Source organism: Nothobranchius furzeri, chromosome 2 (genome assembly GCF_043380555.1).
Source record: "Nothobranchius furzeri strain GRZ-AD chromosome 2, NfurGRZ-RIMD1, whole genome shotgun sequence".
Lineage (NCBI taxonomy): Eukaryota > Metazoa > Chordata > Actinopteri > Cyprinodontiformes > Nothobranchiidae > Nothobranchius > Nothobranchius furzeri.
In genome coordinates, this window is record NC_091742.1 from 22,174,928 (window position 1) to 22,197,347 (window position 22,420).

General features: G+C 45.4%; 1 protein-coding gene across 7 annotated transcripts in view; it reads right to left on the reverse strand.

The window, feature by feature from the left end:
- The window catches only part of LOC107378123 (kelch-like protein 29), a 404,331-nt gene that overhangs the window by 170,076 nt on the left and 211,835 nt on the right, over nt 1-22,420 (reverse strand). For 5 of the 7 annotated variants that reach the window (XM_070545020.1, XM_070545022.1, XM_070545021.1 and 2 more), the window contains 2 exons: nt 8,127-8,274; nt 2,989-3,513 (listed from right to left, as the gene is read on the reverse strand). In XM_070545020.1, coding sequence (XP_070401121.1) covers nt 2,989-3,513; nt 8,127-8,274 — 673 coding nt within the window. Of the gene's footprint in view, nt 1-2,826; nt 2,879-2,988; nt 3,514-8,126; nt 8,275-12,992; nt 13,291-22,420 lie in introns of those variants that run through there. The other 2 variants (XM_070545028.1, XM_070545030.1) reach the window with 2 other exon arrangements.

Consider the following 22,420-nt stretch of genomic DNA (forward strand, 5'->3'; position numbering starts at 1 on the left):
ATCGGAATTTATTTAGATCTTAAGAAAGCCTTTGACACAATAGATCACAATATCCTGCTAACCAAATTAGATAAATATGGCATACGAGGAATAGCATATAACTGGTTAAAAAGCTACCGAACAGGAAGACAACAATTAACTGAAATTGGAAATGTTAAATCATCTACAAAACAGGTGTCCTATGGGGTACCACAAGGTTCAGTGTTAGGACCCAAGTTATTCACACTTTGCATAAATGACATCAATAAAGTAACTAATCAACTGAACTATTTTCTCTTTGCAGATGATACCAATATGTATATAACAGGGAAAGACATAGAACAACTACTGAATATCGTTGGAAGTGAACTAGAAATACTAAAGACCTGGTTTGACAGTAACAAATTATCATTAAATGTAAGACAAAAACTAAATACATTATATTTGGAAAACAAAAACAAAATAATATTCCTAAATTAATAATAAATGGGGTAGAGATAGAAAGAGTAAATAAAATTAAATTATTGGGTGTCACAATACACCAAAGGCTGAGTTGGAAGCCGCACATAGAAAATGTAAAAACTAGGATGTCTAAAATTACTGCAGTCTTAAATAAATCGAAACACATTCTAAATGGGAAATCCTTATTACTTTTATACCAATCATACTTCCTCACATGATGTATTGTCTGGAAGTCTGGGAAAACACTTACAAATCTCATATAGCACCGATAGTTTTATAACAATAAGAGTAATTACAAACTGATTTCTGTGCACCAACACTCCCCCTGTTTATAAAACTAAAAATACTAAAATTTACAGATCTGGTCAAACTCCAAACAGCACAAGTAATCTATAAAGTACAAAATAAAATATTTTCAAACTGTATTCAGAAGCTATTCCAGGCCAAAGAAATTCAGTATGATCTAAGGGGAGGAAGGACAATTTGTGAGAGAGAAAGTAAGAACAAATGTTAGAGGAGTCAGAGTTGTACTGCAGTAGGAGTCAAATTATGGAATAACTTGGACACTGGAATCAGGGCATGTAACATTGTTAAATCATTCAAAAAAAGTACGTCAATAAGATGATGTCATACTACCATAATGACTGTATGTGGTCTAGTGTGTCTGATAGATGTCAATGAAAATGTAAAGTTCTTGCACAAGTGACTGTTTTGATCTATATCATACACCGATTTATTAAGATTACTGATAGTTTTGTATAGTTCTGTCTTTAGTTCTGTGTATTTTTCCTCTTGCTGAATTATGTTTGTTGTTGTTCACTATATTTCAATAATGATTAGCATTTTTATTACTTTTCTCTTATTTTCATTTTTATTACTTTATTACTTTTATCTTTCTTTGTTATTTTTTCTTGATAAGCAATGTGATTGAGTAAATAGAGTAGGCATAAAAAGCTAGGCTTCAGCCTACACCTTTTTGGTTACTATAATTGAGATTCTGTTTTATTGTATTCTTTCTTTTTCCTTTTAAATGACCAAAATAAAATAAACTGAAACTGAAATGAATCATTTTATGTCAGTTTTTCAGCAGAAATTCAACGATACTGACACATAAAACCTGGAACAGTGAGGTTGTACTACAGGTTCGGCCTCCATCATAGAACACCCTGTAACTCAGAGCAGGACGGAAGATATTTTAGCAACATTACAATGCAGTGTTCATTATTATACAACAGACAAGGTGCCACCCAAAGTAAGTTGGTGACGGAAACTTAGTGAAAAGAGGAAGGAATTATCATGAGTACATTGTGTTTTAGCACGCCGAGATTATCTAAGAAAAACCAAACTTTTAATTCTAACCAAACTGATGATACCAATATGTATATCACAGGGGAAGACATAAAGCAACTACTGAATATCCCTCGGCCAAAAACATGAACATATTCTGATGTATAAATTGATCATAATAGTCTATTAACACAAAAGAGACAAAAAAAAGTTTCCATTAAACCGGACAAGCAGATAAACCGATAAAATTATCCACTTCCATTTCTACCTGAAGTCTCATTTCAAGGCAATGCAGGCAATCCCTCCCGAATAATTGCTTTTCTGTTTTTTTCCCTCAATCTACAAGTTCATTTGAAGCCATTTTATTGATCAAAACGAGCCAGGTGAAAGAAAACAATCTAAAGCTAAATTAAAGGCTTCATTAAATGTGAAAATTGGTCGGGGAATTGCGAACATCTGTTTCGAGCGACACGCTGTGTCATAAACCCGCGAGGTTAAAGCAAACACCAATTTATGGCCTTGCGGAGTCAGACGGAGGGCGGAGCTGCGAAGCAGCTTCACAAAGGCGATGGTAAGTCAACAAGGATTCAAAAGATTTCAACAGAGATGTGAGGCCAGTGGCTGAAAGCTCTTCCTGCCTTGTCTTTAGTACGGCTTCGCTGTAATGCAGCTGGGTGCAATGAAAAGATTAACCTGACACACTGAAAACCAATTTCAAAGCACACTATTACAGATGTTGCTGCGGTATAGCAGTTTAGGATCAGAACAACTCCTTTTTTCCACAAGGAACGGTTTAGAAGAGGTATTTTCTGGTTTCAGTCACACCTATCTCTATCCTTCTTTAGGAGAGCCTCTATTCTCTGCAACCTTGGAGCAGCTTTGAGGTGAATTGGCTCTGGTTGCAAATTGCATCTTGACAACCTCTAGCTGGAATGTTTAAAGGCTTGTTTATGACTGCTGGCGTCTGAAACGGCTCTGGTTTGAAGACAGGGAGCAGAGGCCTGCGTGTTTCATTCCAGCAAAGCCACACGTACGAGGGGAAGTCACGAGCAGCACAGAGTTCAGAGTGCATTGATTTGTTAACAAATAACATCCCACCTTGGATTCACTTTTAAGCCCAGGAATGCTAACCAGGCAAAATTGCTTTGATCTGGTTTTGAGAGACACAGAGTATGTAAAGTGATTCTGAAAAGCAAAACAACAACAAACAAAAGCCACTGTCTACTGCAGGGGGCACAATTTGGGACAGTCTGTGCTTACCTTTGGGGTGTCCCGGGTCACTGAACTCGTACTTCCCGCTCCCAACCGTCCGCAGCATTTGCAGCCCGTTGGGAGTCTCCTGATTGTCTGCAGATGTGGGTGGGGCATGCCCCGGCGCCGCCTGTCCGTTGGTGAGAGGTAGGGTGGGGGGCTGCAGGAGGCTGGAGTGAGAGGTTAGTTGGCCGTTGCCCATGATGCTGTGAGGGCTGGGATGGACCACATGATTGGCTTGGGCAGCGAGTGCGGAGGGCGTAACCGTTGGCTGAGCTGCTGCATATGGAGGCTGACTGGGCATGCTCAACACCATGGTGGGCGGCTGCTGAGTGGACTGAGGCGTGAGCTGGAAGTGGGTGGTCATGAGGGGGTGCTGCTGTGCCACAGGCGTCTGGATGGACGGGGTCACTCCTATGATGGGTGACTGGGCGGTCACGCTGTGGGTAAACGACGGCAGCTGAGGGAGGGCGTAGCTGTGAGAAAGGAGGCTTGACTGGCTTACGGCTGCAACTGACGTGGCCCAGGTCGGACCTGGATAACAAACAGAGCAGGGAAAAGATGATGACGGAGCAGTTTCTCATCGAGGTCAGATTCACAAACGTTTACTTTACTTTTCTGACATGTATGCATGTTATAGACAATCAAACCCTAAATACCAAAATTTGACACGTGATCTCAGGTTAGATTTGAAAAAAAAAAGAAAGATGCACCACCAACTTCCTTCCATACCATGTTTTAACTACATCCATCTTATTATGTAGTTACAGTCATTTTGATCAAATCTAGAAAATAGAATATAACGTTGGAAATTACACCTGGCTACTGTGACACCCAACTGTAACTTAATAAAGTCAGATATGATGTAGATGTAATATGAATCCATGCAGACTTGGGCAAAGTGTGGATCATGGGTGCAAAAGGGTCATGATCAACTTCCGCACTTGAGAATCAGGACTACCTACGCACTAGGGATGGGTAACATATACAGTACGTTTAAAAGGCATCGACCAAATTCTGTGGTACCAACCAAAGACCGATTCACGTGATATGAAACGGTGCTTTCTTTCGTTACCATAGAGTTTGGTAACCAATGTCCCAAGATAGACAGCAGCGCATGCTCAAGAGCGTAATATCTTCTGTTGCTGCAGGCAAGCTGTAAACAGAGCAAGCAGCATTGCAGAAAGTATGTGCTCTAAAGTTTGGATCCACTTCACTAAATGCGATGGGTGACTGGGTGATGATGGCAACACTGATGACGTTCTAAGTGAACTATCATTGTGTTAATCTGCTTCAGCAGGTAAATAAACAGTTTAAGATAATTTAGCTTGGTATTTGAGCTTCCATTGCTATCAGCTAATGGTGCATTCGCTTTCCACTCGGTACTCGGACATCACAATTTCCAAGTAGGCAGATAGAACGCGCTCTAAAGTTTGGGTCCACTTCACTAAATGGAATGAGTGACTGGGTGGTGATGGCGTTAGCTTGATACTTTAGCTTCCGTTGCTATCAGCTAATGGTGTGTTCGCTTCCTCCTCGGAACTCGAAAATTCCAAAGTTCAATTAGGAAAATCAACTGTTTGAAAAGCAATGACAAAAGGAATGAAGATAAACAGTAAAATTAGTTTGCAGCAAAGACTTTTGCTTCAGTTTATTTTTCAGTTTTAATAGTACAAGGCAGTACAATACTACAATAATACAATAATACAGGGACCCATCACACAATTTATCTAGAGGGGAAAGGCGAGGAATAGGAGTACATGGAGCTGGGTTTTACTTTTTAAACAGCAAAATATTAAAATAAACCAGTTGCACGGTATCAAAGTTTGTTTTAGTTTCATTTGTACAATAGAAGGGTGCAATTGTGGAAGTGCGAGTATTTGGATTGGGCCTTAGACCCGCTCCCACATATTTTAGACCCGATTCTTTCGGTTTTATGTTACGAAGTTTTATGTTTTAAAGATGAACATTTTTCAACAACAGGACATCATTTCATTCATTTTCAACAACATTTCCAGAGATCAACGGTAAAAACTACACATTGTCTCTTTAAAGAAACAAAGTTTCATATGAAGATATTTCTGAACTGTTTATTTTTTGGAAGCACATGCTAACTATAAATATGAATATATTGATGTGTTTTTTTTTGTCTTTTCTTTTTTTGAAACAAACGTTTGAAAGAATTGAGCAGCCCTAACGCACGTAGAATAAGCAATAGAAGTAAGCGCCTAGGTGGTGATAATTGGTTTTTAACATAAATTTTCAAGGCGACAACTAGAAAATCAACACTTAATTAATCTGTAACACCTCTAACTTTATCCACTTACCTTTAATGCTGTAGTTATTTTATTTGTAAGTGAAAGGTGAGTGTCGGAATGTATTTATTTGAAATCCAGCCTGATGATTTATAACCCTGTCCTGCCATTTATACACATGAGTTTTTGTGACTGTAATTTATTTGAAGTATCCGTCTCACATCCACATACTTCCCTTTAGTTTCACAAAGCCCGACTATTTCCTTTTTTGAATTATCTGACGGCATCCACCAGACAAAAGCTTCTGTAACCTCGAACACGAAAGAGCTTGAGAGAATAAAATGCTCGAACACAAAGTAAGATTTTAGGCAGGAGAGAAACATTAAAAAAGCTAATTGAATATGTGCTTCAGTTGATAAAAATCAAAAGAAATGCATGAAACTAGCAGGAAATATGCAGATTTGAAAAAGTTGTTTTACACTTTTAGGTTTCTGCATCTTTTAAACTCTCCGCTCGCCAGAAAACAACAAATTCCGAAACTTCTGATGGGCCCACTCGGTTCATTCGTTATGCAACGACTCAGAAAAGAGTAGACATGAACAGATTTCTTTACAGCAGTTTATTTATGGCTTGTCAGGGAGCGGCGGACAAAGCTACCAACTAGAGCCGAGAGCTGGCCTTCAGTCTGAGGCTGGATGATCAAAAAAAGGACAGAAAGCAGCAGGAGGAGGCTGATTCCAGTCAGAATCTGTTCCTTTCCTCACCAGCATCCTGAGCAAGCTGCTCCACTTCCCTCCAAGTTTGTTTTTCACTTACTATGGAAAAAAAAAACACATTTGAATGGATCTGCAAACGGAGTAGGCGCGGTAATAAGATTAGGAGATTTATCTTTCTGAGGATGTACAGACGTGTGAGCTTTGTGCAGAATTTGGCGGCGTCGGTGCCCGAGTCCATGTCTACTCAAACGCCTTGAGCCAATCATTTCTGCACCCCGAGGCGATGGATGCTGCGGGGTGTGCTGGCCCGACTGGACCCGGATACTTCCCCCCTCCTTCACTAACTCCTACTCCTTCATCTCTGACCTCCTCCTGCAGCGGTCCAAGCTCCAAAAATAGCTGAGCACTCTGCTAAGGGGCCAAAGGCTCTATCACAGCCTGCAAAGAGCCGAAGAAAGGTAAGTGCACATTATTTATAGTACTAATCCTGCTGATATGATAACGTAGAAAGGGATGGATGGAGAGAGGAGGAGAAGGGAGGGAGGTAATCGACTAGTTCTCGCTTTTGTCCCCTGAACTCGATCTGATGATTCTGATCTAATCTTTCTCCCTTCCAAGTGATGTTGTTGATCAGATTCAACTCATGTACGTCGTTTCCAGCTCTCCACCAGTATTCAAAATAATTAGGCCAGAGAAATACATTTTACTTATGACTGACCCACATTTACAAAACTGAACGACACAAAAGAGCCGCGTTAATTAAAAGATATTTCTCTCTGTGATTGCTGTCCTGTACCTCCATATAAAACATTCATCTCCATTCATTTTTTATTTCTGTACCCCAGATTTTAAAAGCACTCCATCAGAAACCAACAAAGGAAAAAGGAGGCTTCATTTTTTGTGAAAGCCAAACTTTTTGTTTTGCTTTTCCTTTCTTTAACAAAAACAGCAGTAAAGTTTCTTATAAAAGAAACCGTTGATTAATTCTGGCACAGTTGGCAGAGAACTTTCTGGCAACACAGTTCAGCGAAGTGTGGAGAGGAGCTGGCTTCGCTGCCAACGCCAGTCACAGTTTGGAATAGCGCAAATCACTATGCAAGGCTATGCTTGGATTTGAGTGTCATATGTGACAGCGTGCAGGGTTGGTGACATCTCACTGTAGTGTGTGTGTGTGTGTGTGTGTGTGTGTGTGGAGAGGGGGCTCACCACATAACCAAAATCCCTTATTGGCAAATAGACCTGCCTTGATAGCACCTTGAATGTTTACCGCTACAGAAAATAAGCCGTTTAATAATTAATCCATTTACACGTGTGATACTGAAAATCCTAATTATAAAAGGGAGCAGCAGGAGGCAGGAGCGAGTGTTTTAACGTGACGCTCTGCTGGTACAGATTAGCAGCCGTCTGTGGCGTGGATTCGCTGAGCCAGAATTTCAGCCGGTACCGTCGTCTTGGTGTCGGTATTACTCTTAAACGAGACACATTTGTATTGAGCGAGAGGCAGAGGCCGGCAGAGTAGAAGAAAGGGAAGGAAATGAACAGCTTTAGGGCGTAAGCCATTCTGGGCGAGTTCATTACAGTGAAAGTAAAAAAAAACTAAAAAAAAAAACTTCAATATTGGCTTAACTCGTTAATGTCAGGTCTGTGCACCGCACAGCAGTGGCACCGCTGCTCCGAACAGGTTTCTACAAAAGCATGAACAGAACAGGGTCGACATCTAAATTAGACCTAGAGCAGATCATGTGGAGGACTTTTATTGAACTACATCAGTTAATGACATTAACAAAAGCAATAAAAGCAAAGAGACTGGTGTAAGGAGGGTTTAACCCCTCCCCCCCTCAGCCTGGTGACACAAAACTGACATCTCCACGATGACATGAGTGATTAAGCTGGTTTTATGTAGATATATGCTTTTTTTCTTCCATGGATGCACGCTACGCATGATGATATTTGTGACATGTGCAGATTTGGGAGGTAAGCGTTTATTTCATGTAGGGAAAGATGCATCATTAGCACGAGACGCTAGTGTTAGCTGGCCAGAGCGGTATGGGGTTCTGCACATAAACGAGAAGTCCACATACGTCTACTCCACGTGTGCATGCTGATGATGTAGAAGTCTGTGAACTCATGTCAGCTGGAGCTGGGTGTGTGTGTGTGTGTGTGTGTGATTCATTACCTGTGGGCTCGCTGTCTCTGTGCTGCTTGGCAGGGGGCTCGTCTGTATCCCACGGTGTGAGCTGGTTGATGGGCGTCTGTCCCCATCTGACTCCAGGAGCCAGCAGCAGTCCTGGGGTCTGGTTGTCTCCAGGAGACAGGCCAGAAACCTGCAGCAATCAAAAAGCAACACAAAGAAGCTTCTGATTAGTAAAGCAGCAGAAACATGTCAGAAAATTCAGCATAAAATGTAATCAACAAATGCACTGAAAATAGAAATTATCTGAAGGTTTGGCAGAATTTTGCAGGAAATCACGGCCATCGGAACGCTTCCTCAACGTCTGGAAGTGAGCCGTGATGACGGAGTGCGGTGTATAATTAGCTATAAGTGAGTGATGATTACAGCCTATGTATAATGGGGACAAGCGGGGGAAACGTCCTGTTCATCGTCTCAAAGAGTCTCTACAGACGGCAATATTTCATTTTGATGTTATTAAACATTAACTTTGGGCTGTGGGCTACATCAGAGCCCAGCTTCTTCCCTGGAGATTATTTGTACATCTTAATGCTGATAAGGAACCGGTTTGGGTTCAGATAAGACAAAATGAATAAACTCCTGTTGGAATGAGGGAATGAAAATAATAAAAAGACTAAATGCATATCGCCCTACAGCATAAGGATGGAGTTTTGCTTAAGTGCACTTACTGTAAATGCGAATATGTATTAATCTGTTCTTATATTTTAAATATTTATGTTTATTTATTAAGCTGATGCTTTTATCCAAAGTGACTTACAATTTATAACCTATGTTGTGATCTGTGGGGGAAACCGGAGTACCCGGAGGAAACCCACGCATGCATGGGGAGAACACGCAACTCCACGCAGAAAGGCCGCGGCCGAGTTTCGAACCTGCAACCTTCGTGCTGCGAGGCAACAGTGCTAACCACTGCGCCACCATGCAGCCCAATATTTAATATTTAATTTCTGCCTCTTTAGTTCTCCTCCTAATACATTCTTTATATAACTTATTTTTCTTTTTACATGCATTTATCAATCACTTAGTCATCCATGTTTTTTTTTTGTCTTAATCTGCTTCTTTGTGTATTTCGTTATCGGGCAGTGTTTATCATACAGATTCTGAAATATTTTTAAGAACCTTTCATATGCTACGTTGACATCCATTACTACACAAATCGCATTCCAGTTTTGTTTTAGCAGAGCCTCTTTAAATTCCTCTAACTGTTGTCTTGCACGTCTCCTACCATATCTAGTACCGTATATTTCTTCACCATCAGTTTCCCCTGCCATTATTATAAAAACTGGCAAGTGATCAGTTATACCATTAATCATTAACCCACTTATTAGTCTATCCTCTAAGGTATTTGTAAAGACTATTTATTAGTGTTTCACTGCATGATGTTATTCTACTTGGTTTTGTAATACTGGGGTACATACATAGACTATACATAACTTCAACAAATTCTGCCATTTTATTTTGCTTAGGAGTAGGGCTGGGCATATGGCCTCAAATCTATATTGCGATATAATCTGAAGCATGTGCGGTAACAATATTTATTGCGATATATTTTTTCCTCAGTTTATATATGTCAAACTGACATGATTTTAAATATTCTCATGTGGCAAATATATGCCACATGAGGCATATAGGCCTCCTCCTCCGCCCACTCCATGCTTGCAGTCACTGCCGTTCTGTTGTCCCAATGTCAGCAGGGTGCACATCTTAGTGATGGCATGCGTTATCGCGATATTGCGGTATTGCGATATAGCCAAAAACTCTATCATTACCTAATTTTATATCGTTTACATTGCCAACCCCTACTTAGCATTCATTAAGTCTCTATTAAAATCCCCACACAACAACACTGCTTTATGATTTGTTTTTTTCTACCAACCTCTCTACCTTTTCAATAAAGGTTTAAATTTTTGACCCCGGCATTCTGTTTATACTAGGGGTTGTATGAACTAGTCGACTTCACTGCTCTGTAGTGACTTTTTATGCCTGTCATCGACTAGTCGCTGTCACGTGATAATGACCGACAAGATGCAGTCCTCGGAAAAGACAGCAGGTGATGATGAGCCCCTGCGCGTTGGGAGGCGACACAAGCGTTGGTACTGACACCCGCCGTAAAACGGACATTTAACCAAATTGTGACCTTTACCCTCTTGTAATTTAACCTTCCCCTCACCCCCATCCTAATCTTAACCAGCTTGCGCATGCAGAGCTCTGATCGTTGACGAGCTCCAGACATCTGCGTCCTGAGCACGGCTACAGTAACATTATCAAATTAGGTCTCGCCACCTGAAAAACAAATTTAACACGCGGTCGTTCATGTCGGCTCATTTCCTTTTATGTTTTCTGTCTTTTTTATTTGTGCCTGATGCGTTTCACTGCTGTGGAGCAGGGTGCATCACCTGTTTTGTCTTCCGGTGACGCACCTCACTGATGCAGCCGGCGCACACTCTGCTGTTTTTGCGGTCGGTAGATCTTTTAGAACTGCAGTTCAAAGGTAACTCATAAGGTGAATATATATGAACCCAGGTAGCAGTTTTTCTTTGGGATTGAGAGGAGATGCAGGAAGATAATAAACAGGACAGAAAAATAGTCAAATAAAAACAAGTTTGTTTTTGTACCTGGTGGTTGCAACAAACAGACACCATTGAAGGTAATCAGAAGTGAGGAACAGAAAATGAAATAATTATTTTAGTGTTTAGAGCAGCAGGAACTCTGAGAGGCTGCAGGCGCATCAGTGAGTTTGCAGCCACTGTACAGGGGGAGGGGGGAGAGGGCTGAAGCGGAGCAGTATAGATGCAGAAACTACTCGCCGAACGGCATTGAATTCACAGATAAAAAAGATGTGGGTTCAACTTTCATTTTGGAACAATTTTTCAAGCAAGGGAAGGGAATGATCTGAGCATGCAGGAGGACTGACCCATCATAAACCTTTGTCGGCTGTGCTGAAGAGAAAGCTACAGAACCAAATTATTTAATTAATTAGCTGCGCGTTCTCCTGTCCTCTGTCCTCCGGGCCACACACACACACACACACACACACACACACACACACGCACACACACACACACACGCACACACACACACACACACACGGGACTGTCTCAGCTGTTATTTTCGCTGAGGAGTGTGCACGTACAGCATGCGCGCCTCGTGCACGAGCCTACTATTGAAGCTGCCGTTACGCTTTTGGCCTGAGGGGGCAATCGCGAGCATAAAAATTCAAAAGTCCGAAAAGTCCCTTTAAGCCATATAGTTTTGAAGACCATTTTTATTGAGGATTATCCCAACAGTTGATCAGTAGTCGATCCGTCTAGTGGCTTTTTGGGATATTTTGTTAGTGGACAGACTCGACTCAGACAGGTAAAATTTTACGCTATGATCTTAAAATATGTGATAAAGACGCTTCTCAGCTGCTATCGTATCAAATGTTAGCAAAATATCTCTAAAACTGACTTCAGTAGAGCTTTATTGTGATTTTAAGCCAATTGGAAAAGGCTTGTCTTCATGTGTTAATGGAAAATCTTTATGATTCATTAGCACTTGGAGTATTTGTTGTGAATGACTCTCAGCTACGATGACACCACATAAAGCTCAATACCTGTCCAACCCACTGAGACTTAGCCAGTTTGCTACAGTTAAATTACTGAGCCAACTGTAGATGAACAGAATCCATGATTAAAATCCATCTTGTGCTTTATGAAGTATTCAAACAAAGACGGACAAGAACGTTGTGGGCGAAAAAGGAAAACGAAAAGTGAACCTATTGCAACTTCACCAAACTAAAAGTCTTTTCTGCAATTGCACCTCTAATATATATTTTTTACTTTTAGGAGAGAAAGAAATGTTATGAGGCCAGCAAAGGCTGATGAAAACACAGGGTCCATCACCGCTGGACCTCTGAGCAACATTCGTCTCTCCCCATCAGAAGTTTGGACGCTTGGTCTAACAGCCGGGCAGGGAGAGGGCAGATCCAAGCCTTATTCCCTCGCTCGCCCCAGCCAGCCCCCTGAGTTAATAGTGTTGGGGTTATTAGGAGCGAACAATTCGTAAGCGTTAACTTACTTTTGGATTCTTCAATAAATTCTGTAAATATGTAAATATTTACTGATTTATTAATTAATTAAGATATTCTTAGATATACGGGGCACCATTCCCCTTTTTCCGGGGAAAAATTGAATCCAAAACTCTTATCAGTCTTTCTTGAAGTTCGTAGAATCCTTGGAGCAGAGACTTCTCTTCGACACAACAAAGCTACTGGACACAAAAATCTGAATTTTATAACATTTAATTAACAATTTGTCAAATGAATAAACAGTGGAATAGGGTAATAATAACCATGTGATATGATTGAAGATGGATGTGTTTGCATGTGATGGAGGATGTATGAATGGGGTCCTTTGTTCTCACAAAGGAGTAGTGTGTATGTGTGTGTGTGTGTGTGTGTGTGCGTGTGTATGGATTCAAAATGGAGTCTTGAATACAAGATGGCTGACCCCTTTGTCTGGCTAAAGTGTGGGTGGCAACTTGCACTTTAACTTCCAAAGCACTTAGAATCAGTAGTAACTTAACCTTAAATCACTCAAAACATTTCAAAAGATCATGAAACAACACAAAAGATTAATCACAAATTAATATCTTTTAGTTTCAGCCTGGCCATGACAGAAACCATTTTAAGATACCAAACAATGATCAATAAGCAGTTTATTCTTTCAAAATGACCCGACGGACGTGTTTGGGACGAAAGAGGAAAACACGAAGCTACTTTTTAAGCAATAGACGCGGTTTATTGCTTATTCTGGACTATAGAGGAAACGGGAGAAGAAAAGGAGAGAAAAAAATGAGTTTTCTGATCACCAAAGCAGCAAGGCGTCCCCCGCTGTTATGACTTGACGGTTCTCCGTTTTTCTCCGCAGTTTCCAGCGTCATCCGTCGGTTTGATGCTTTCTCCGTTGTTTGGCGTTCACGAGTGTTTCTCCACGGGCTCCGCAGTTCTGTGTCGTCAAACATCAGCTGGAGGGGAGCAGAAACGAGCAGATCTGATGGGCTTGCAGTTTAGTTTCCAGCAGTTCCGTGGGCTCAACTTGGCACTTAGAGCTTCCGCGTGCTCAAGTTGACGGAGCGTTCGACAAGCGTGTCCTTACCGCCAGGTATCCTGGGCAAAAGAACGAGGTTTCTTTGTCTCATTCATGATTTATAGTCTTTGAAGTCGCGGGAAAGCTCCAAGCTCCCGCCTCCCGCACATGCGCAGAACGTGTTTCTGGTATTAGGCGGTGACATCATCCCAATGCTTCCGTGTGCAAAGCATCATGGGAAATGAAGTTTCTTGGCGCTGATGTGATTATTTGCTTTCAGAGCAATTTAAGCACAGTCATTTTGGAGAAAATCACTGCATAGTAATTTCCTCATGAGGTCAGACCCTCAACATTCCCCCTTTTGGTTTCGGGGATCGCGCCCAAAGCTCGATCGTCGGAAGCACAGATGGGTTTGTTCCTCATGAACGTAGGTCGACTTGATTGTCGGAAGCACAGGTGGGTTTGTTCCTTAGGACGTTGGTCTCCTTGGACGCCTTTGTCTTTGGTCTTTGTCTTGGATCCTGGCGCCTTTGGTCTTTGTCTTTGTCAGGCACAAAGAGGATAGGAAACGGGATAGTCCCCAACGCGCATAACGAGAAGAAGCCACTCACGCAGGTGGTACGCAGTGATGATGTCGTCCATGCGAGAGGTAGTAGTGTAGAAGGAGGAAGGTCGGTGGGCGGTTAACTCCACGAGTGGACACAAAGGCATCTCACCGCCGGCCATACAGTTCAGTTTATGGATCACGCGGTGATGTACGAGGTCCATAGTTCGCAAACGCGCATTGACCTATGTGGTCCCAAGATTCCCCCCTTTTTGGTCCAAAGGGTGGATCAGGACAGTCTTTGGGCTAAAACAAGGACCATAAAACTAAGAGGTACTACAATGTGCTGGTGCGTCAGACAGAGTCATTGACAGACTGAGCTGGGCCGGCACATAACCACTAGTTAATATGTGACCAAGTAAGAAACAAAAATACAGAAAACCCAAAAAAAAAAAAAAAAACATATAACATCCAAGAAAATTCATAGCAACCTTGAGGTCTCATAAAATACATTCTTAGGTCATACATTCAGTGTGTAGCTTATAAAGAATGTGACATAATGCAACACTCAGATAAAAATGTGAGGTAGACTAAAGTGAGAACTACTCTTAGGGTTACAAAATAATAAAGAAAATGTTGCTCACCCCCTTTAGACAGGTGTGGTACATTCACGCTTGGAGTCTCCCCGAACGCGGTCACGAGGCACACCGTAGGTGAGCAAGTGCATCTTATCTTGGAGTTTCTTAACACGCCTGTAGGCGGAATAAGCAATCACGGCCGTGATGAGCCATCCCATCCCCAGGGCGACCAATGTGCAGATTAAGGTTGTATAATCTGTGTCAATGTAGCGTCTTGGGCGTCAAAGTAAGTTCACGCGGGTTTTGTGTGAACTTAGCAAATTTGGTTCCTTCAATCAGTAATCGTTGGTCAATTTCTAAATCGAAGGCAAAGTTACAACCCTGGAAAGCGTCCATGATCTCAATCTCTGAGTCATGCTGTTCGAGGTTGAGGTGATGGAGTGTCAGGTTTCTAGTTCAAAGTGGAAATGCCTACCGTCCTTTCAAATACCAATGTTCAGCATCGACTTAAACCTATAGATGTGAGGTGTCACAATTATGGGAACATGTAACAGGAAACCGAGTTCTAATTTTCTGCATCAACGTGAATGGGAATTGCACTACCTAGGCTGTACGCTAGGTGGATTTGTGAAAGGTGCACAGTAGAGGGGTAGCAGCTGTCAAGCTATCTTTGAGCAGGTCCAGTGGTACCAAGTACGGGGAAATACGACTTTCAACCAAGCTGTCCAGCGTGGAACTTACTTCCCTGAGCAGATCCTGCATCAAATCTCTCACCACTCATGTGTACACAATATCCTGATGTATGGTTTCAGACAAAGTCTTGATTGCACGTAGAGATTCATTAATCAGAGCAGAATGTGGTTGACAGTTACAAGAGTACCCTGTAAGGTTTTAGTAAGTACTTCCTGTTAGCGTTCTAGGAGGAGTTTCTCTTGGTTAGTGAAAATGACGGCGGGGGGGGGGCTTGGTTCTTTGTCGGTTAGTACATGTTAGTGGGTTAAACGTGCACTTCCCCCCCTTTTCCATTTCCATGCATAGAACTATGTAGAGACTACGTCTACCTCCTGCGGGGAGTCTGGTCTCTGTACCCGCAGGGATGGTTTGACGTAGGGTTTGATTTGGTTTGCATGCACCCATTTGTAGACAGGCTCCTGTCTCGCTTTGGTGATGCGTAACCTGTATGCAACTGGAGAGAGTTTTGCCACGATCTCAAATGGTCCTGACCAGCGGGGCAGGAACTTCTTAGCTTTGCGTGCCGGTTGGGCGAACCGAAAGTAGAATACTTTGTCACCCACCTCGTATTCGCGGCTGGTTGTCTTTTGGTCGTAGTAGGCTTTAGCGCCTTCTACGTTTGTCTCCAGTTTCTTCTGAGCATGCGCGAACGTAGCTCTGAGGTGTGTTTTCAAGTCTGCCACATACTGATGAGCGGTATAGGCAGTGGCAACACTGACATCCTCTGGGTGATACAGGAGGTGCAGTGGTAGAGTCATCAGTCTGCCGGTCATCATCTCAAAGGGCGTAACTCCCGTGGATCGCTGGGGAGTAGACCGTATGGCCATCAGGACCAGAGGGAGCTTGACGTCCCAGTCCTTCCCAGTGGAGCAGACGTACTTTTTGAGCATAGAGACGACCGTGCGGTTCATCCGTTCGACCTGTCCGGATGACTGTGGGTGATAGGGGAGGTGGAATCTCACTTCCACTCCCAGAAGTTCAAACAGGGACGTCATTACACTGGATGTGAAATGAGTTCCCCGGTCAGAGTCAATGCAGAGTGGAAGTCCCCATCGACTGAAAACGTGGTTAATCAGCAGTACAGCGGTTGTGACGGCTGTATCGTTTGGCGCTGGAAGGCATTCCACCCACTTTGTGAAACTGCAAGTTACAGTTAGCATATATTTGTTTCCTCTTGCCGATTTGGGAACCGGTCCAACCCAGTCGATCTGCAGGTGGGACCAAGGGAAGGTTATTCCCCTGCGTTGCAGTGGTGCTCTAGCAAGCGGCTGGGAGGGTTGAAACTGGGCACAGATGAGGCAGCCTTGGACATAGCTGTGTACGTCCTTGGACATCGACGGCCAATATGCTACTTCTGTCAGTGATGCGAGGGTAGCTTTTGCTCCGCGGTGACCTCCAACCGGAGTGTCGTGGGCGTAGGCAAGCATCACTCCTCTGTGGTCGAGTGGAACAACCCAGCGCGGCGGGCTGTGATCGTCACGTATGTAAACTAACAAATCGTTCTGTAGTTTCAGATGCGCGAGTTGACGATGCAGGGTTACCAAATCTTGGCTTGCACCAATAGGTGGTGATGGTTGTTTAGACATCGGGCCCTTTTGGAGAAGCTCGCGGATGAGCTTCAGGTCAGGATCTTGTTCCTGCATGGTGACTAGGTCCGCGTCCTGTGGTTGTCTGCCTAGAAACACGGGTACCCCAATGTTCTGAGGTTCATCTGCCTGTTTAGCATGGCGACGAGTAATCGTACAGACCTCGTGAACGGCCTTGGGTGGAAGCCACTCGTCTTTGAATTCCCAGCAGGTTCCCTGGTCAGCACCGAGATTAGCAAGGCGGTCAGCTTCGTCATTACCATCTTTCTCTGGACCTATGGTCCTGGAGTGACCTTTGACCTTTTTCCAGTAGACCATTATGCCTTTCTCAGTGGTGAGCAGATCACACGCTAGGAATAACTCCGAGTGTTTCACATCTCTGTTCCTGGCGTTTTTCATGTGGTTCTCCTTCCACATGGGGAAGTGAGAAATGAAGCTGTGTCTAGCGTAGTTTGAATCTGAGCAAAGGACGATTTGAGTGATGTCCAAGGCTGCCGCCTGCTGGAGGGTTATCAACACTGCAGCAATTTCAGCGTACTGACTAGACTTTTGGCCCAACCGGTAGTGATTTGGTTGCTTAGTGTCACAGTCCACCCAAACGACTCCAACCCCAGCACGGAGCTGGCCTTCGTGAAGATAGGCACATCCGTCAGTGTAAACTTTCGGAAGCCCTTGGCAAACATTCTCATCAAAGTAGCGATGATTGTATGCGGTTGGGTAGACTGCGGCAGGTGTGTCCAGGGGGCCCATGACGGAGTCAGAGTCACAGTGCTGGCAGCCTGCTAGCCCTTGTCTTAGCGCTAGCTTGGTGTTCTGACCATACTTGACCTCAATGTTGTATCCTTGGAGCACCATCATCCACGTCGCAATGCGGCTGTTTGACACTCTTCCTTCGCGCAGACGCTGGCTGTTTAGGAAGGTGACAGGCTGATGACACGTTTCAATTATCACTTTCTGTCCACCGATGTAACTACGAAAGTGTTCGACAGCCCAGACTGTAGAGAGGAGGGCTCTCTCACAGTCTGAGAACTGGAGTTCCACCTTGCTCAGAGGCTTGCTGGCGTATGCCACAACTCTCATGTCCTGGTCGTGTTTCTGCTTCAAAGCAGCGCTCAGGCAGTGAGAGGAGAAAGTAGCCTCTATGTAGAACTCTTTATCCTTGTCTGGGTAAGCCAGACAGGGTGCGGACGCCAACTTCTGTTTTAGAAACTGGAAGGAGAGTTCTTGGGGTCTGTCCCACACGAAAGGTGTGTCGTTCCGAAGCAGCTCAGTGAGGGGCCTCGCTGTTTCAGCGTACTCCTCAATGAACTGTCTGGAGTAGTTGCAGACTCCGAGGAAGCTCCTGAGTTCGGTCAGATTAGCTGGGGCTTTGATGTCCTGAATGGCTCTAATGCGTCCCGCTTGGGGCTCGACTCCATTAGGGCCAACCAGCAGTCCAACATACTCCACTTTGGTTCGACACCACTGTCCCTTGAGAATCGCCAATTTAGCTCCGGCGTCAGCGAGCTGTTGCAGCACGTGACGGAGTTCGGCCAGGTGCTCCTCGAAGGTTCGACTCCTCATCAAGATGTCATCGACATATATGAGGTTCCCTCTGGAAGCAGCATCTGACATGGCTTTGTGGAGGAAGATGTTGAACTCGGCAGGTGAGTTAGAGTAGCCAAAGGGGCAGCGGTTCCAAGTATATTGGCGATTTCCAAAGGAGAAAGCCAGTTTATACTGGTCCGCCGGCTCAACCTTCATGGTCCAGAAGCCGTTGGCTACGTCAACCGTAGAGAAGAAACGAGCATCTCTGACTCTGGCTAGCTCCTGATCTAAATGGATCATAGGCCACCTGGAGAGAGGTACTTGTTTGTTCAGTGCACGATAGTCTATGGTGAGACGCCATTTCCCAGTCGGTTTCAGAACCGGCCAGATGGGAGAGTTGTAAGTGGAGTTACACTCTCTGATGATGTTTTTCTCCTTCAGCTGATCGAGGATCTCTTGGATCGACTCATAAGCAGCGAGGGGAATCTTGTACTGACGTACAAAAGTAGGAGGGGCATTCGGGTTCGTTGGAATGCGAACCGTGTGCAGGTTTGTGAGTCCACAGTCCAGGGAGTCCCTGGATAAGACGGACTGAAACTCATAGAACAGGCTTCTAAGCTCTGCTCTCTGCTCCTCTGACTCCAGCGCATCCGCTTTGTCAAGCTGCTGGCTGACTTCGGCCTCGAAGCCGTCATAAGGTTCAGAGGAGGAGGGTCTCTGGTGTTCCGGGCTTTCAACCGGTGACTCAGAGGGTTGAGTATTTATTGCAAAAACCGTTAGACACTGACCGCTGTCAGTATCTAAGGTTGCACTGCAAATGGGTTCCTCAGGAAGGGCTTCATGCCGCTTGATGGTTATCATTTGTGAAGGGAAAGTACTGAATGTGTCTACACCAACCTGTCTGTCGTTCAAGAACAACGGAAGTTGTCCGATCACGGGGACTGAAAGTTCGAAGTCATGGAATGAGCTATCTATCAGCATGCCCAAGGGCTTTCCTGCCGGCATGTGGATAGGACTCCGGGTCGGATTTTCGACCAACAAGTAGGCAGAACGATTGTTCAGCTCCAAGAGTGGCGTGCCACAGACGGCTAAGTTGAGCTCCAAGAAGTGTGGTGATGGCTGGAAGAAGGCCTGTGTGCCTGGCAGCTTCTGATGCTTCATCAGAGTCAGACGAACAGGCACTCCTTTGACCAGTGGGGGCAGAACCGTGCTGGCCTCAACCACTGCACGGCAGGCCTGTGGAATGGTCTGTCCGGACAGCAAGTGTTCACGGCCTTCTGAGCCAGGCTCAGAGGATGGTGTGGCCCGGGCCCAAAGGACTTGATTGCAAGTGTCCAGCTGGGCACCTAGTCGAACCAGCAGATCTGCTCCAATGAGTGCAGGTGGATCAAGCTGTGGTATGATGCTGAATGTATGTGTGAGCTGTCTTGCTCCAAGTTGGATAGTCAGAGAGCAGACCTCTGGCGCTTTCAGGAGCCTCTGCGGCCAAGTAGGTGACAAGAGCCGATGGCTACGTGTCACGCTGACCAGAAGGGGGTCCTTCTGACGCAGGTGTTCAAACGTCTGCTGGCTGATGGCTGACTTTTCCGACCAAAGAGCAAGGCGAGCATCTGAGATGTGGGTGCAGTTGATGGTAAGACCACCAACTATGTGTGGTGCATATGGCTGCAGGCTGACGTTCTTCAGCGAGCAGAGAAAAGATGAATGTGTGCAGAGAGGAGTTCCAGGAGCGGTTTCGTGCCTTTGCAGGCGGACATCGTCTGTGGGAGCCGTAGGAAGGGGCATGACCTTGGAACAAGGGTTTTGCGGCTCACTTATGCTGACTTCAAGAATGGAGGATGGTCGGCTGCTATCTGGGTTCCAGGGCTTAGGTGTGTCCACCTGGGCCCACAGTTGACCCTTCTGGCAGTCAATGAGGGGAGCTAGACGTTCAAGCAGGTCCTGACCAATGAGAAGTGGTTCAGTGTCTAGCTGGCAGACATAAAACGGGTGAACCAGAGTCATGTCTTGGAAGGTGATGTCCAGCCACGCCCGGTGAGTGATACACTCCCGGGTCTGGGTGTAGCTGGTGATTTTCAGGTCACAGGGTTCTACCTGGACTGGTTTCCCGAGCGACCGCATGGTGTCAGACACGCGATGGAACAGTGTGGAGCACATCAGGGTGATTTCTGAGCCGGTATCCAGCAGAGCATCAACCTGTATGCACCCACCTACGTTGGTGCTACAGTACAAACGGCGAGCATGATCATGGTTTGTTAAGTCACCAAGGAACTTCAGAAATTTAGTATCAGGTTTCTCTGGGGGGTAGATTTCAGGAGACTCCTGTGATCTACCAGTAGTGTTCCCCCAGCTGATCAGGTAGGTCCTGGCCACGCTGGGGGGTTGAGCCACGCCTAGTCATGCTGACGTTGGCTCTGGGTCTGGCTTCTTAGAAGACGACTTTGGTGCAGGGGTCTCATCTGCAGATCTCAGCTGTTCCTTCTGTTTAGCTAGGAACTGCTGAAACATCTCCTGGAGGTCGGCTTTGGTCAAGTACTCACCTGCGGACTTGTGTTCAGGACTTACCTGTGGGCGGCGCTCCTTAAACCTTCCACTGTTCCGACCTGCCTGCCGTTGGTTTTGGTTGGGCCACTTCCTGTCTGATTGTCCAGACCTAGGTGGCCAATCAGCACCCCCCTTCCCCTGTTGAGGAGATTGGGACTGCTCTCGCGGTTTAACAGGTCTAGGTTTAGCAGATTTTGGCTTAGTGGGTGGAGCTTCTGTGCCTTCGAGCTCCAAACGCGGCTCGGCGTCGGGAGCTAGGTGCATGACGCGGTGATGTGCGTCAGGCTTTTGGGGCTTTCCGCCGGCTTCCCAAGCCTGTTGAGCGTATCTCCTAATCTCCTGAGTTGTCAGTTTCTTCATCCGACAATACATTGAGACTTCGGAGCGAACACACTCGTGCAGGTTGTGAATGAACAGGGATCTGAAGGCAGGGTCTTCCTCGAGCCCAGGGCCGTTTCGACCTTGGAAATAAGCACTTTTGAGTCGGCGATAATACTCTCTGGGGGGTTCGTTCCTCCCGTGTTTGATGGAGAAGGCCCCCATTGTAGCTGACGCAGAGTCTGCATACGTGGCGTATTCATCTCTCAACGCTCGGCAGAGCGAGGAGTACCGATCTCGAATGTCAGATGGTAGAGTTTCCATGAAACCGTGCACCGTTCTAGATGTGGTTTTCCAAATTAGCTTGAGCTTTTCCCTTGAAGAGGGTGCTGGAAGATCAAGCAGACAACGTTCTATCTCCCTGAGATAATCGTCGACATTGGATTCATTGGTGTTAGGATCAAAGCGTTCTATGTCTTTAGCTAGCGATTCAATTTGACGTACACGGAGCCCTGACTCACGGTACGGCGCGTCATCCTCTGACGCTGACCCACGGTCTGTCTCAGAGGGCGCTGGATATCGCTGGTGTGCTCTGGGCTCCCAATGTTGACTCCTGGGGCCCAAATCGGGGTCCGGCATGTTGTGGCGGGCTGCTGGCACGTCACGTGGGTGTCCTGGGAGATCCTCCTCCCGGGGCACGTCTGCGTAGTGCAGCCTGCGTCTTTCAACTGGGGCATCTGCGTAATACGCTTTGTCCGGGTACGGACTGGCGTATGATGCTTTGTCCTGCAGCTGGTTATCGGCATGCCGAATACCGGAGTAGCTAGGATGGGTGGATGGTGGAGGTGCAGCTTGGGGTGCATAACCCCAATCGGCACCTTGCACCCTTCGTGGACTGGGGGAGCGGTCTAAATAGAGGTGCCGCTCAGCTGGTCGACTTCTCACTGATTGAGAAGGCCGTGAAGATGAGGGTGGTGGTCCAACCTGGGGTTCGAGGGCGAACTGCCCTCGGCCCCTAGATGGTCCTGAATGCCCTATAGTGTGTGTAGGGAACGGGGCCGAAGGTTGGGACAGATAAGCTTCATCTCTCCCCTGCGGCGTGCGTCCGTCCAGAGAGTCCCACACCACATACTGTTGATTATCGTATGGAGCCGTATCAGGAGGTAGCCTACCTTTACGGCGGGACGGCGGTCCCTCGCTACCTTGGGTGGAGGGAACCAATTGGTCTTTGGCGATCGTCCTGGGCGGACCCTGGTTGGCTTTGCCGGCTTGCTTTCGTACCGGTGTGGGAGAGCACTCTGGCTCAGCCTCAGAGTCACGGTGTTCCCCCCCTTCCCACTGTCTGTTGTCATCAGCAGAAGGGGGCGGGGTCTTCTCCCCA